A 15,162-nucleotide genomic window follows, 5' to 3' on the forward strand; every position below is an offset into this window, starting at 1 on the left:
CACTAACATGGCTGCCTAAACAGGAGCTAAACAAGGATGTCACTGATAGACATGCTAGCACGGACAGGGGAAAGCTCACACAGCCTCACTGGTACATGAAGAACTGCAGGCTACTAAAGAATACCAGAGTAGGAAAAGCTGTCTTCCCAGGGAAGAGCACAGCAACTGATTATCCAAAACCAAGTGCTCAGTCCTGCAAACATACATGTGAGTGATGCTACACAGTCTGAGCATACATGTGAGTAATGCTGACATAGCATACATGTGAGAAGTGCTAACATAACATACATGTGAGTAGTGCTAACATAACATACATATGAGAAGTGCTAACATAACATACATATGAGAAGTGCTAACATAATATACATGTGAGTAATGCTACACAGTCTGAGCATACATGTGAGTAATGCTAACATAGCATACATATGAGTAATGCTACACAGTCTGAGCAGGTTTTATTTAGGAAAATGTATGCATGTACATACACACATACACATACATATACTACATATGCATATATATGTGCATGTAATAACAATTATGGAAAAGAGAGATTATGAATTTGAAAGAGAACAAGGAAGGGCTCTATGAAAGTATTTGGAGGAAATAAAAGAAAGGGAGAAATATAGCAAAATCTCAAAAAAAAAAAAAAAGAAAATTTAAAAAGAAAAGCTTGTGTAGGAACACCCTTGTCTCAACACCTGGATCCTACCATGTAGGTGCGGGGCTAGACACACCTCTTTTAGCCCAACAATGGAAATTAGATCCTGTTTCCTGTCAGTGCATACAGACCCATTGTCATCCTCTTTTGGTTACATTATTCTTCTGAATATGCATGTAGTACAGTTAATTCTGCTGAGTACATATAATCTGTGATAAGTAAGCATCCCATGGTAATATTTGTAGTTTCTAACTAGTTTCTGTAAGTAATGCTGCAATGAACCCCCGTGTATACTTATGTTTAAACTCCCATATAATCAGCTCCTTAAAGAGGGATGCCTATATCAAAGTGTGTGGGCATCTGAATTTTATATAGATATTTCAAATAGAGTAAATATTCTAACTTCTGTGAACCCCAGGGTCCTGTATGATCTGAGTAGAAGCAGGATCCAGCTCATGCGTGGTCATGAGGATTAAGGGAGATAAGATAAATATTAATAGTCTTACTACATGAGACAAATCTAGATGTAAAACTATTTACATTCAAACAGACTAATAAGCCGTAACGTTTAGTATCCAGCGTCCCAAGTATCACAAAGGATGTGCTTACATATAAAATAATTTGTTTTATCTGAAGCTCAAATGTAATGGAGTGTCATTTGTATTTTATCTATGACTCCCTACGTGAAAGAATCTGTGCTCAGGGGTGCAATAAGTAGGCACTAAAAAATGTGGATTGCTAGAATTCATGTTGTATGTTTAGGGAAATGGTAATATTTAATAAAAGTTCTTTTTAGAAATATTGGTTTTTATATTCCTTAATTTAGTTAGCAGTCATTCAAGAAGATGTATTGAATGGCATCTAACCTAGACAGTTGCTTAAGTTCCGATGATACAGTGCTGAATAAAAGTGTCTCTGATCAGGAGATATGTCTGTATTTCCTAGTGCTGGCATATGCTGCACACTGACAGAACCAAGCTTAGTATGAGAGGGCTGATCGGCTAATTAAGGGAGAACAATTGCATTTTCCTTCTCTAGTATTCTTTTTCTCCTCGGCAAATCCCCCCTCTTCTGCCCTGGAGTTAGTGTCACTAATGGGAAACCAGAAACATTCTTTTGGTCCCTTTTACCATCGAAACTTCTGCCCTTTAGCTTCAGTCATGGGTTGGAGTCTTGCTTATGGGAAACTCTGGAGCCAAGAGTGCGGTGCAGTACTGCTGGATGCTATTTCAACCTTAGGTTTGAAAACCCACTGAGTTTCCAGCTAAGTCTTCAGCCCTCAGCATACTGTGTCTTTGCCAGAGAAAGTAAGTACAAACCAAGTCATAACAGGTTTTGGGAGAAGTTGCCATCACCCCCTTTACTTAAACTCTACTCCCCATGTTCTGAAGGATGGGGTGTCCTGAGTGGTTCCCTAAACCTTGTCTACTTGCTATGGTTCTTAAATGCCACCTGTTTCATGGGATCTTCTGGATCTAAATGTTGTGACTTTTTTTTTTTAATTTTGGATTATTTTACTAAGGTAAAGGAGATGTTATTATCCCATCTGTTTTAGAAACATCTGGTTCAAGGAAGACCTAGCTAGATCGTATCTAAGTATATGGTGATTGGGAAAATGGAACCAAATCTTGAATTCTGAGAATCCCAGAGCAATTAAATCAACTTATTTCAGAAAACTAATAAGTTACAAGTCCTATGCATTTGGGAGGGAACAACTAGGTTGAAAAATGTCAACTCCTTGGGGTTGTGTTGTTTTCACAGTGCACAGGCCATCTGGTGTCTCCTCAGCAGAGGCTGGATGCAGGATCCCTTGAGACAGGAGCCTGGGCACCTCTGCAACACATGTGCACAGTCATAGCCAGGAGCACCCTTACCCACTGCTTCAGCTGCCACATGAGCTGAAATCTCACAAACCCATCAATACTTTGAGGATGATCAATACGGGGAGCACCCGTACCCACTGCTTCAGCTGCCACATGAGCTGCAATCTCACAAACCCATCAATACTTTGAGGATGATCAATACGGGGAGCACCCGTACCCACTGCTTCAGCTGCCACATGAGCTGAAATCTCACAAATCCATCAATACTTTGAGGATGATCAATACGGGGAGCACCCGTACCCACTGCTTCAGCTGCCACATGAGCTGCAATCTCACAAATCCATCAATACTTTGAGGATGATCTTTTAAGCAAATCTCTTCCCTAAGCTGCAGGGGACATTGCATTGCTCTCGGTAGTGGTGGCAGCAGAAAGGACAAAGAAAAGAGCTGGGTTCAGAGCACAGCAATTTTAACCGTTTGTGAGTGTCCATTAATTTTTGCTTATTTGGTGAATTTGACTACTTTGGTAGCAATGACCCTTAGTGTATATTGGATACATGTCCAAGTTTCTATCTGAGTAATGTTGTATGTATTTTGTAAGATAGAATGCAAACAACAACAACAACAACAAACAATGTGCAAAGCCCTACACTTCCGATGGCACTATACACATTGCTTCTTGTGTAGCAGCTTAAATAGAGGATGCATGAAGACCTCTCACAAAGCCCACAGTTTTCCAATGACCCCAGGCACCTTATCTGCAAACACTCTAATAGCAAGCATGGAGTTGCTTTTTTTCCCCCTCTAAAGAAGTCTACTTTGTGTTTCTTCATAAGACTCTGAGTCTATCCCTGTCTTACGTTGTAAGGGGTATGCTCTCTTCTTGTTAGGGTTCTGTCACTTGTCTGGCAGAAGTGTCTGCTAGTTCATGGTGTAGGTTGTTTCAGAGGGAGTTGGGTGAGGCTATGTTCTTAGGGGGAGGTAGCACTTACAGTTTCCCGTGGATTCTTCCAGAGGGTATAGCATAGAAGTAGGAGGTGTAGAATTTCAAAACAAAACTTAAGGTCGTCTTAGCTTCCCAGAACAGACTTTCGATAGGGACCCCAGAACATTTCAGTAGCAATGTAATAACCATAAGCTACAGGAGGAGTCCTTCCTCATTCCATCATAGCTCCAGAAGACAGTCCCTGAGAGATGCCACTGGTGTCCAAGGGAGGTGTTCCCAGGAGAAATAACAATACCCGGTACCTTAAAGAGGAAGACAAGTGAGGGTCACAAACCTTCCTGTTGTCTCAGCACACTGAGCTAGACAGAACACTGAAAAGCATGGTACTGAAAAAAAAAAAACATCAAATTTTGGCTAGAGATAAAAATGCTGCAGCTGAGAAATTTCCAGAACAACATGTACTTGGATCTGCATTAAAGAACAGTTCTTTGAGCCTTTTAGCCAAATGACCCTGCAGGGTTGATAGTGTGAGGCACATTTCACAGATGTATAAATATTTAAATCTATTTTCCATCCTATAAAGCAAGTAGATGGGACTAGTTTTGAAAAGCCTCACAGCAGAATTCACCTGGCTGCCTTGACTTACTGGGGACACCTATCTTGCTCTAGCATCCTTTGTTTCAAAGGAGGGATTTCTAAGAAGCCGGATGAGAACTATCAGTGTTGAAAGCAAAGCTGGTTTACATTTCATGGAGTTTATGAAGGCAAGGTCCGTCCGTTGTCACAGTATCCAGCCGCCCGTCGTTTGTTTCTGTAAGGCCTGTCTGGCCCTGGGCAACCCTGACTCACTTGTAACCCTGCGACTAGACCCAATGAGCGCAATCACCTTTCATTGCAACCCTTTCTGAACTTGGTGGAGAGTAGGCTTGGGATACCATTACAAACACAACCTTCAAAGAAAGCTTGCAGCTTGTTGATCTCTGAGCTGTTGGCTTAGCCTGTCAGATGCCACCCCAGTCACATGACTTCTGAGACAGGGTCGTGCTGTTTCTGTACTTACCAGCTGAGAGACCAAGGAGGACGTAGCTAGCTGGGTCGTTTGAGAGACCACAGCGGCTGTATAAAAGTGGCATCGAGTTGGGATCATGGCATTTCACGGACCCTCAGCCAAGAGTTCGGCATCTTGACCTTTGTCTACCTGTGTCACTGCTCACTAAAAATCTACAGACAAATCATTTTACGTCTCTGACACCCACACTCTTCGTTGGTAGTGAATTCATCCTTTAATTTCCCGTCTTCTCAAAGTCTCACCTGATTCTTCTAGTCTGTCATGTGCTTATGGATATTTCTCTTGACTCTACTTTTTATTCTACTCCACTAGTGAACAAAATATTTCTGTTCTCTTCTCAGACTGCAGAATGAAAAATGGATGAATGTTAAAGTTGGAGACATCATTAAATTAGAAAACAACCAATTTGTCGCTGTGAGTATTCACGATTATATGACTTGATCACAGATTAGAATAACACACATTGAAGCACTGGCAAATTTAGTAAACTCACAAGATTCTAGAGTCACCAAGGAGGGATCACCATTATATATTCGTACAAATTCTTAATTATAGATACTTTAAAAGAGTGACTTTTGGTGACACAGTGACTTGGATAGTGCAGAGAGGTTCTTTCTTTCTGCTCTCTGAAAAAACTCCCAGAAACACAGAAGCAATCTAAGTCAATGTGTGAGTTATTTTTATAAATAAGAGTTTTAAAAATGTTGAGTACCCTAAAAAAGGTTTTCATACATTTAGAATGTTATTTTTTAATGTTGCAATTAGTGTTTTTAAACTTCACCACATTTGAAGAAAGCACACTAAAGGTAAATATATGTTATGATTCTAAATTGATAAAATGTGAGTGAGGTTTTGAACATCAAATGCATTATAATTTATATTTGTAAACAACTAATGTGATTTCTTAAAAATCAATTCAGCCATTGAAATGCAAACAAGGAACCACAGTTCAGGTTAAATTTAAGGTGATACAAATGTTGCAGACCAGAAACTAAAAATTCAAATTATTATAGTGATTTATATGTATTAGGTCATTTATGAAAATTTTTGTGTTGTATGCTGAATCAAGTTGTACTCTTTATTAAATTTGAGATATTTCATGATGGAAAAATATGGCCCTAAAATCTCTTTAAAAGAACAACAACTCAGTTGGGAGCTTGACATTCAACCTCAGAATCACCCTTTTACTGCTGTACCATCTGTGTGCTCCAAGTGCAGAGGAGCATGCGCAAAGAGCATGCATGAAGGAGCTTCCGGGTAGACAAACCATTTGCAGACGAGTTCACACTTCAAGTGGCTAATTCTCTGACAATCCTAAGATTTTGGAAATTAGCCAGGAACCCAAACAAAACTAAGCAAGATGTTGTCAGGACAGCCAAAGCAGGTCTCAAAGTGCCCTGTGGTTTGGGCCCCTTGGAGACTCGGGATGGTCTGCCAGGTTCTCATTTATAATCAATTTACTTTTATTTCATGTGACTTAAATGACAACGTCTGGCTTATTTTCCACTCATTAAAGATTAGGAACATGACAGTAGGAGGTAGCATCTGTCAAAAGAACACCCTGTGTAGGTGAGAACGAGGTAGATTGTTAAAGGATCTGGCCGGAAATCAAATGTCTGTTTACTGTCTGCAGTGCCTTCTGTGAAATAAGTCCCAGGAGGCAACTATAAGAATGCGTTTTGAATTCTAATTGTTCTAAATTCAAATGCCTGATATGTGGTTCCCACATTGGACACAACAGATATCAGGGTGCCAAGGCTTACAATCCTCTCATCTTTCTGAAGGAGGGATGGCACCAAACCCACACTGTCAATACCTTATAGCCCTTCCCTCTCTTCCCGCTCTGGCAAAGAACAAGCAAGACTCTTTTCTTTGGTCCACAGTCCCAAAGCTCAGGCTCTGACCGTGTCATCAGTGAAGAGTTAACACTTTAAAACCTTCCCGTTATTCTCTGCCTGACTCCTGCTTTTTGGTTCAAGAGAAGAAAAGGATCTGCAAATCCTCAGAGGCACCACAGTGCCTCTTAATCAAGAAGCACTTCAGGCAAGGTTTTCTATGTGCAGCTTCTCCACGCTACGAATAGTTTCCGAGGCAAGCAAAGCTTTTACACATGAAGGGCTGTGATTGGCAGAGAGGACTGGTGTGGTTCCCTGCTGCCTGGAGGCAGGACCTGCCTGTGGGCCTTATGTCCCTATATTGACAGTCACAGATCTCTAGAAAAGACCCATTTAGGACTTTTTATTCTGGAGTAGACCTTAGGAAGCCCACGTATGAAGATAATGACCACGGCTAAGACTATGCCACATATAATCCACTTGCTATGGATTAACTAGTTTACTGCTCATCTTGACCCAGTGAGGACAGTTTATGGATTGTTTCATTATTTCCACCTCATAGATGGTAAGACAAAGGCAAGTTCTCCTCAAATACTTGCTAGTGGAGAACCAAGAGTTGAATCAGGAACTCTCACTCTGACCCTAACTCCTGAAGCACTATAGTCTGTTTTTCTAGAACAGTTGCTTTTAGTTGAGGTTCCTGAATTGGAAGCTCCAGGCCTGGCAATTGGAAATCAAACGATTTGTTGTGTACTCCGTTTTAGTGCATCTCTATCTGTTCAAAGTTAGAACTTTCAACCCGTTTATACCTGTTTATCAGTAAATTCTGGACAAGAACTAACACACCTCCTTGTCTCACCCTTTCTCTCTCCCTTCCATCTTCCCCCTCTAACTCCTTCCCCCGCTTCTGTTAATTCAAGAGCACAGAATTTGGGGCTGAATTCTAGACCTCCAAATGTTGTAATTCATGTCACAATGAGGTCAACATGCATTAGGAGAACCTCGCAAGCTTGCTGGAAACACATTAGAGTTCTCTGTTACCAACCACCCTTTCTCATTCTTTTATAAACAAGTTTTTTCCTCTGTGTGTGTGCGTGCGTGTGTGTGTGTGTGTGTGTGTATGCATGCGCGTGTGCACACATATGAATGCAGGTGTGCTTGTCTGTGCTGGTACATGCGCTGGAGACACAGAGGAGACCAAGTGTCCTCTTCTATTCTTCTTTTTATTCCCTTGAGACATGATCTTTCACTGGACCCGAGTCTGCCATCTTTCAGCGAGGCTGCTGGTGTGCACGTCTCAGTGGTCTGCAGCACTGGGACTACAGGGTACTTGGTCCAACCTGGATTCATGGCTGCTAGAGATCCGAACTCAGGTCCTCATGTTTGCAAAGCAAGAATTCCTAGGCACTGTTCTTAGACTCTTGTTTTATTTTCAGTCATTTTTTTTAATTGAAAATTTTGATCACAAAAGCAAAGCAAAACAAAATGATATAACCAGTACTTAGTGAATGATTTTTCAACATACGCTTGCTTGGTCTGAAATTTTAAAGTTTGAGTTATTATGTTATCTGTAATCACATCCCCTTTCACTTATGACTTCATTGTGAGCTTTGACCCATGATACATGAGTTTTTAGAATTGGTATGTTGTTCTGAGAGTAAGGATAATGTGCATGACAGCCAGGACGAAGAGCTCTGCAGTCTAGAAAGTCCTGGGAGCTCCCAAAGCGATGCTCACAATCGCCCCACAAATGCATCTTTCCCTCTGCTATGGCTGTGGTATCCCAGCACTCATGCACCAGGATGTTCTGAACAGCAACAGACAAAACAGACATACCGAGCAAAGCATGTCTGAGAAACATTTCTATTTCTCACAGATGCCATCCTAGAACCCAGCGGCCACCACAGCAGAGTACTAGTCTTGATCAGGGCCATGGCCTGTTTCTAGTCCCACAACTTAATCCTGGAGCATTTTCAAGGATGATGCCAACACTCTAGTCTCAGGTTCTTCAAGTGGGTTGTTGACACTCACCATGACCTCTGATGGCCACTGCTGGATATAGGGGAGTCCCTTTCCCTTTTCCCTCACAGATCTGCATAGGCAATGACTTCATTAAGTTATGAGAGTGTTTCTATAAGTTCTTAAAGAATTTCATGGCTGTGGATTGATACTATTCCGCAGTGTTTTCTTTTCTTCTTTAACTTAACAAAGCATTTACACCCAACGAACCCTGGAGATGATGTATTTGGCTCTGAGGACTCAAAGATATCCAGTAGATTATTCTCAAGTTTCTTCGGATGGGAATGCTGCCCTTAAGCTTCCACTGGGTATCTGCTTGGGTTTTTCTCGTGCCCAGGAAAGCTGGGGAAAGGTGTTTGTGTTGGGACATGCTGCATGCTGCTTCCTTTGTGGAGTCATAGCTGAATCCTTCCATCAATAACTGATAAAAGAAAAGACTAGGGGCTAATGGAAGGTGGCTTCGGCCTGGTCCAGCTAGGCATCTGGACAATCACACTTTCTCTCCCTATTGTATGTCTCTGCTATGGCCTCTCTGTAGTTTTCTCACACTACTAGCCCACCACCTCTGACAAAAGCTTGACCAAGGACTAGCAAGGCTATTGCTATACTTCTTTGCCTGTTCCTTTTCAGGATTATTGCAGAGTGCCTTAGAAAGTCTAACTCTAATGGTGTGCTAGATGCCTTTCACAACTTACTCTGCTGGATGGACACCATCAATCTTATTCTTCCACACACCCTCTTTAATGATAACTAAAAGAGCCTCCAAGGAAGATGCTAGCAGTAGGGAAGAGAAGAGGGAGTGAGTGAAGAGAGGAATGGTCAGCGATATCAAAGGTGACATGAGAGGGTTTAGGAAGAGGTAGGAGGGTAGGTTTCCAGGGAGACAGAGTAGGGGAAGTTAGACAGGAGGGTTAAGGTGCTCCTGTGTTTCAGTCTAAGTTGGGTGAGTGCTGGTTAAGAGACCTTAGCCACTAGGTGGCAGTGGAACCTTAGTCGCTTGTCTGAGGCTGAGGTGGCTCTGCCCCTGGTTTACTGCAGAGGAAGCATTAAACACAGCCAGATTCAATATTGAACAGTGACATTGCATGGCCATCTACACAGAGCTCTGAAGAAAAGCTACACCAGATACCAACAGGCATCTTTATCCATGCACCATAAAGAGTTCTAATTATGCATGATTACAATAAGGAATCTTAGCTTGTGTTTAAAGTTATCTTTCTATCCTTAAGATGATAGCCATAGCTCCTAAGGGCATTTACCTTTACCGTTAACATGCTATCTGCCAGGACATGGTGAAACCGGAACATATGACCGGAGATCAAGGCGAATCTACCCCACAGCACAGATCCTTTCTTTTTTGGGTCAGGATTAGGTGAGCGTTAGTGTAAGAGTGGGCTTCAGATGGACATGTTCTCTGAAGGGGTTTGCATGGAAACACACCGAGGGGCTCACAAAGCAGGTTCTGCCTTGACTGGCTTCTGTGGTGATTCCTTCAGAGCTGAGAGAGTCACCAGGATGCAGGGGCGTTTGTTCCTCTGGGAGCTATCATGGAGCCTTCATTTAGACAACTCTCATCATCCCCCCACCCTGTTTTTGATAATTTAAACAACCAAGACAATTAACTGAGTGGATTGATTTTGAACTTAAAATCTAAGACTTGAAGATAAAGCAATTATAATGTCTTTCTAAATAAAAGATTTTAGAGACTTGGACTGTTAGCCTTTCAGATACAGGTAGAGATTTGTTAGGCTAAAGTTTCATAATTTGCTGAAACTTAGGTCAGCTCGTTTTAGATGAATCCTTCAGAATTCCATTTATTTTTAAATAAGAATTTTAATTTGAGAAAAAAACAAAACAGTTTCTAAACCAGCCAGAATTCTAAAAGTGAACTGTGATGTCTTTTCTTCCTCCCCCTTTTGACATCTTTAGATGTTTTATTCAGTAAAATGTAGCAGAATTTTGGATCTTATTTTAGTATTTTTTGGAGTCTAACTGGGACATATTACCTTCAAAACTTGGTTTTATAGCACTGGTCACCACTGCTCTTTTTTTGTTTTTTTTTTTTGTTTTGTTTTCCCAATATAACATTTCTATTGATTCCCTGGAAATTTCACATCATGCACACTGATCAAACTCATTTCTCAGTCCTTCCACCCTTATGATCTCCCTTCAGGGGGGTAAAATAAAAAAAGTAAAAATAAAAATGAATAGAACTCCCTTAAGCCCAACTTGCATTATCTGTGAACTCACTGTAGCATGGTCAAACTGTGACACCTGCCTCTCAAATAGGACTGAGCCCTTCACTGCCGCACTCACGCCAGCCGTCAGATGTGGAGAGTTATGCTTCAATGTCACCATCCACTTGCAAGAGTTCATTTTGGTGGCTTCCTGTCTAGGAGATGGCTCAGTCATTAAAGTCTAGGCTCACAACCAAAACTGGGTTGAAGTCTTTTCTAAAGCGTCATTTTCCAGAGCACCCTCTGAGCTCTTTGAGTGGCCCCCACTTTCTCTTGTCTCTCTCGTGTTTTACTCTTTCCCATTGCTGCATGGGCCCCGCTTTATCCCGTCTCTCGTGTTTTACTCTTCCATCGCTTCCTCATCTCTTCGTCTTGCGTCCATGTTGCTCTTGTTTACTTTCATTTCTTCTTTTCTTTGGTTTTCCTTCTGTTTTATCTGCGCATTCTCACCCTCTTGACTCCTTTCTTGCTTTGAGCAGCTCAGACACCAGCACACAAGGAGGGTTAATTCCAGACACCAGCACACAAGGAGGGTTAATTTGCTCATTTGTTGGAAAATGATCTCTGTTTTTCATAAGAAATTATTAAATCCAGAAAAATAGAATTCATATATGACTTTCAAAACTGGCAACACAGATCACTAGTAGTTTGCACGTTGCCAGGAGACCTGCTCATACCCTGATGGTCCCGAAGTATGGGCACACAGAGTGGGAGGTGGTGCCTCCCTTGTCAGTGTTGCCAGGGCTACGGAGGAGGGGTGATGCAGGGAGGAGAGGTTTCAAAAACCCTGATTCTTACCTGTCCCTCTGTATTGGTTTCTCAACCAGGCTGACCTGCTGCTCCTGTCGAGCAGCGAGCCACACGGTCTCTGTTATGTTGAAACAGCTGAGCTTGACGGGTAAGTACTAAATCAGAGCGGCTGCTTAGGCGTGTAACCTAAACGTCCTGAGAGATCAGACTTGCATCTTCTATATTTCCTTGTAAAACATAGAATTCTAAGTTGTAAAGTCCTTTGTTGTTTACTTGGCAGTAATTCTGAATTTTCCTCCTGAATTTATTTGGAAAACCCTGACTTGTCTCTTCAGCGTATTTTCTTTCAGAAACGCTCGGCTCAGTATGTGAACATGAATAATTTTACACCAGTACACTGCAGTGATGTTCCTTTTGGGGATTTTGCTTGTTTAAATTTAATTTTCTAAGGAAAATGAGAGAGTGGGAGTAAAGGCTACCGAGAAGAAAGATGGAGACAGTTACAAAAGGCAACAAATAAACACACACACACATACACACACACATAAGCACACACACAAGCACACACACACACACACACAAGCACACACACACACACACAAGCACACACACACAAGCACACACACACAAGCACACACACACACAAGCACACACACACACATACACACACAAGCACACACACACAAGCACACAAGCACACACACACACACACACACACACACACACACTCATGAGAGAGATGACTGTGATGCCGCTTTGACACGGGCTTTGAGAGTCCAGCCACCAACCTCTTAGCTGTTCTGTTTTAGAGGATCCCATTATCTGGCTGACACCATTGACTGCTCACACTGTATAGGCCCCATCTATCTGTATGTGCACAGCTCACACTGTATAGGCACAGTCTATCTGTATGTGCACAGCTCACATTGTGTAGATACCATTTATCTATTTATGTGCAACTCAGGTGATTCGTTATGCAGTCCTGATGTAGGTACTGTGTGAGACCTACATACAGACCATGAAGCCAAGGCTCAGACAGATAGGTAACTTCCTCAAGCTGATAAAGAATAAAGGCAGGACTCAACTGGGCAACATAGAGCACACAGTTTAGTTAAGTGTTTCCCAAGTTGTTGCCGTGTGGAGATACTGGAGGAGTTCATCTTGTATAACCCAGGTCTGGGCAGGACAGATTTAGACACAGATAAAGCAGTGCTAAGAGGAAAAGCAGCAGCACCGAAGCCATTCATACACTTGAAAAGAGAACGAGCCTCAGATCAATTGCCCACTCTGTCTTGAGAACCTAGAAAAGAGCAAAAGAAATTAAATGCAAGCAAGAGCAAAATTCTACCAACCTGATACAAACTCAGCCAAGTAAAACAGTAGAACATGCAAGGTAGGTCCTTTGAAAACATCAATTAATCTGCAAACCTCAAGCAAGGCAGACAGAGAGAAGGAAGGGAAGAGACAGATGAGCGATATCATTAACCAATGGGGAGTCAACAATATACCCCCAAAATGCTAGCTGGGTCATGAGGAATTGCTATAATCAGCTGAACACACGTACATTGGACGACATAGATGAAATGGACCATTCCTCAAAAAATACAGACCACGCACTCACTCTGAAACAAATTACTAAAATAGCTTTATAGCTAGTAAGAAAATTAAATTCATATGTAAGAAATGAAACTAAACATTTTAGGCAAAAAAGGGAGAAAGACTTTGAGGTTTGGGCTACTCAAAGAATTGTTAGATCTGACATAAGAAGAGTTAGTATAGAGAGTGGGGACTTAGCTCAGTGGTAGAGTGTTCGCTTAAGCAGCAAGTACAAGGTTGGTTTCTCTAGAGATAAGGGGGCAGGGAGGAAGGAGAGAGAGAGAGAGACAGAAAGAGAGAGAGAGACAGAGAGAGAGAGACACACAGAGAGAGACTGGATCTCATCAAATTAATTTTTTAATTAGTGAAAAGCCCTACTAAGAGGAAATAGTAATGAGTTACTAACATGTAGAAACTATTTGCAAAGTATCTACCTGAATTACCATGACTATATACAGATGCTTTACAAAGTTAAAAAAAAATACAATCCTAGTTAAGAAATAGGCATTTTGTAACACTTCAATAAACATTTGACCAAGAGGACACACAGTGGGCAAACAAGCACATGAAAAGTTACCCAATATCATTAATGACATAAAAATGAATACCACAATGCTCTGTTACCACAGATCTGTCAGATCCATGAGCACCAGCAACAGTGACATTTTCCAAGCTGGCAGAGATTTGTCTGGGCGGAGTCGCTCTCATGTTACCGGAGGGAACATAAAGTGTGATGCTCATTCTGGAAAAATAATTTGTTGGTTTCTTAAAAAAAAAAAAAAAAAAAAAAACAGACATAAAAGTACCACACAGCAACTCAGCAATTTCAAACTGGCAAACCGGACTTCTTTCTACTCAGAGAAATGAAAACTTAACATTTCCATAAGCTGTATAGTGAATACTTATGGTACATGCTTTTCTTACATCACAAAGGAACAATTCAGAAGTCTTTCAAATGAATGGTCAAGCAAATTGGCGCATAGTGGGATACTGCTCAGTAACAAAAAGAAACAACTTATTAATAGACACAATGACTAGGCTGGTTGATTCTTCAGAGGATTGTGCCAAGTAAAACCAGCTAATCCTAAAGGTCACATGGTTTCATGGAAAAAAATTAACATTTGTTGAAGAAGAGATGAGGGGATAATTCTGAGGAAGCTGGCATGATGCTCTCTTTAACACGATATAGGAGAAATGGCCATACCGTCACCGATGGCCAATGGCATCTGCTATCTAACGGATGTATGGTCCTGTTCAAAGATCTTTGTGATCTGCCCAGCTTGTTAGTTGTGCCAACAACCAACAAGGGCTCCTTGAATTGATACTCTAAGAAGAAAGAAGGCTGCATTCTTTTCCCCATTAAAATTTCAGTTACTGTAAAGGTAGCCATGGCTGTCCTTTGCAAACAAAACTCCATAGAGAGCAGACACTGGAGTGATACAGACCTCCATTTGGCAACGGTGTTCCTAGTACCAGTGTGTTTTATAGCTCGTATGGTATGTGTGAGTAGGTTCCAATGAGACTGTATTTCTTATGTTCTGTGTTCGTTTGAACACAAACTCGAAGCAGATCTCTGTGCTGCTACACAGATGCACCTTGGGTAGAATGCCAGCTCCAGATCTGGAGGCGCCACCCACCTGCTTTGCTGAGATGGTATGGGGGGTGTGAGAGACATTCAAAGCCAGGTGCTGTGGGTCTCCTCATTTAGGTTTTGTGTGTACTGCCCCCTACATGGTTGCTTTAGTAGGTGATTGTTGGATTGTTTCATAGAAGGGTTCATGTCATGTCTCTCATTTCACAGGGAAACAAACCTGAAGGTTCGTCAGGCACTACCTGTCACCTCAGAACTTGGAGCAGACATTAGCAGTCTTGCAGAGTTTGATGGTAAGTGCTTTGAACGGACAGAAGAAAAATCTGAGATCCTGTGGTAGTTTGTGTGGCCTTGTTGGAGGAAATGTGCCCCTTTGGATGAGGGCATTGCCACCCTTCTCTTCACTCTCTGGAAGCCAGTCTTCTCCTATTAGCCTTCTTCTTGGCTCCTCCCGCACTATTCCTGCCTGTATACTGCCATGCTTGGATGATAATGGACTGAATCTCTGAATCTGTAAGCCAGCTCCAATGAAGTGTTCACCTTTATAAGAGTTGCCTTGGTCATGGTATCTGTTCACAGTAATGAAACCCAAACTAAGACAGAGACCATTTATGGTTCCCTTCCCTTCCCTTCCC

General features: G+C 41.7%; 1 protein-coding gene across 6 annotated transcripts in view; it reads left to right on the forward strand.

Moving 5' to 3' along the window:
• Atp8b4 (ATPase phospholipid transporting 8B4 (putative)) overlaps positions 1-15,162 on the forward strand; it is a 179,434-nt gene that overhangs the window by 61,981 nt on the left and 102,291 nt on the right. For 5 of the 6 annotated variants that reach the window (XM_085834475.1, XM_085834473.1, XM_021156332.3 and 2 more), the window contains exons 7-9: positions 4,841-4,913; positions 11,418-11,488; positions 14,738-14,820. In XM_085834475.1, coding sequence (XP_085690601.1) covers positions 4,841-4,913; positions 11,418-11,488; positions 14,738-14,820 — 227 coding nt within the window. Of the gene's footprint in view, positions 1-2,755; positions 2,964-4,840; positions 4,914-11,417; positions 11,489-14,737; positions 14,821-15,162 lie in introns of those variants that run through there. The other variant, XM_085834478.1, reaches the window with a different exon arrangement.

The sequence above is a fragment of the Mus caroli genome, unplaced genomic scaffold (assembly GCF_978045245.1).
Source record: "Mus caroli unplaced genomic scaffold, Mus_caroli_1 scaffold_2, whole genome shotgun sequence".
NCBI lineage: Eukaryota > Metazoa > Chordata > Mammalia > Rodentia > Muridae > Mus > Mus caroli.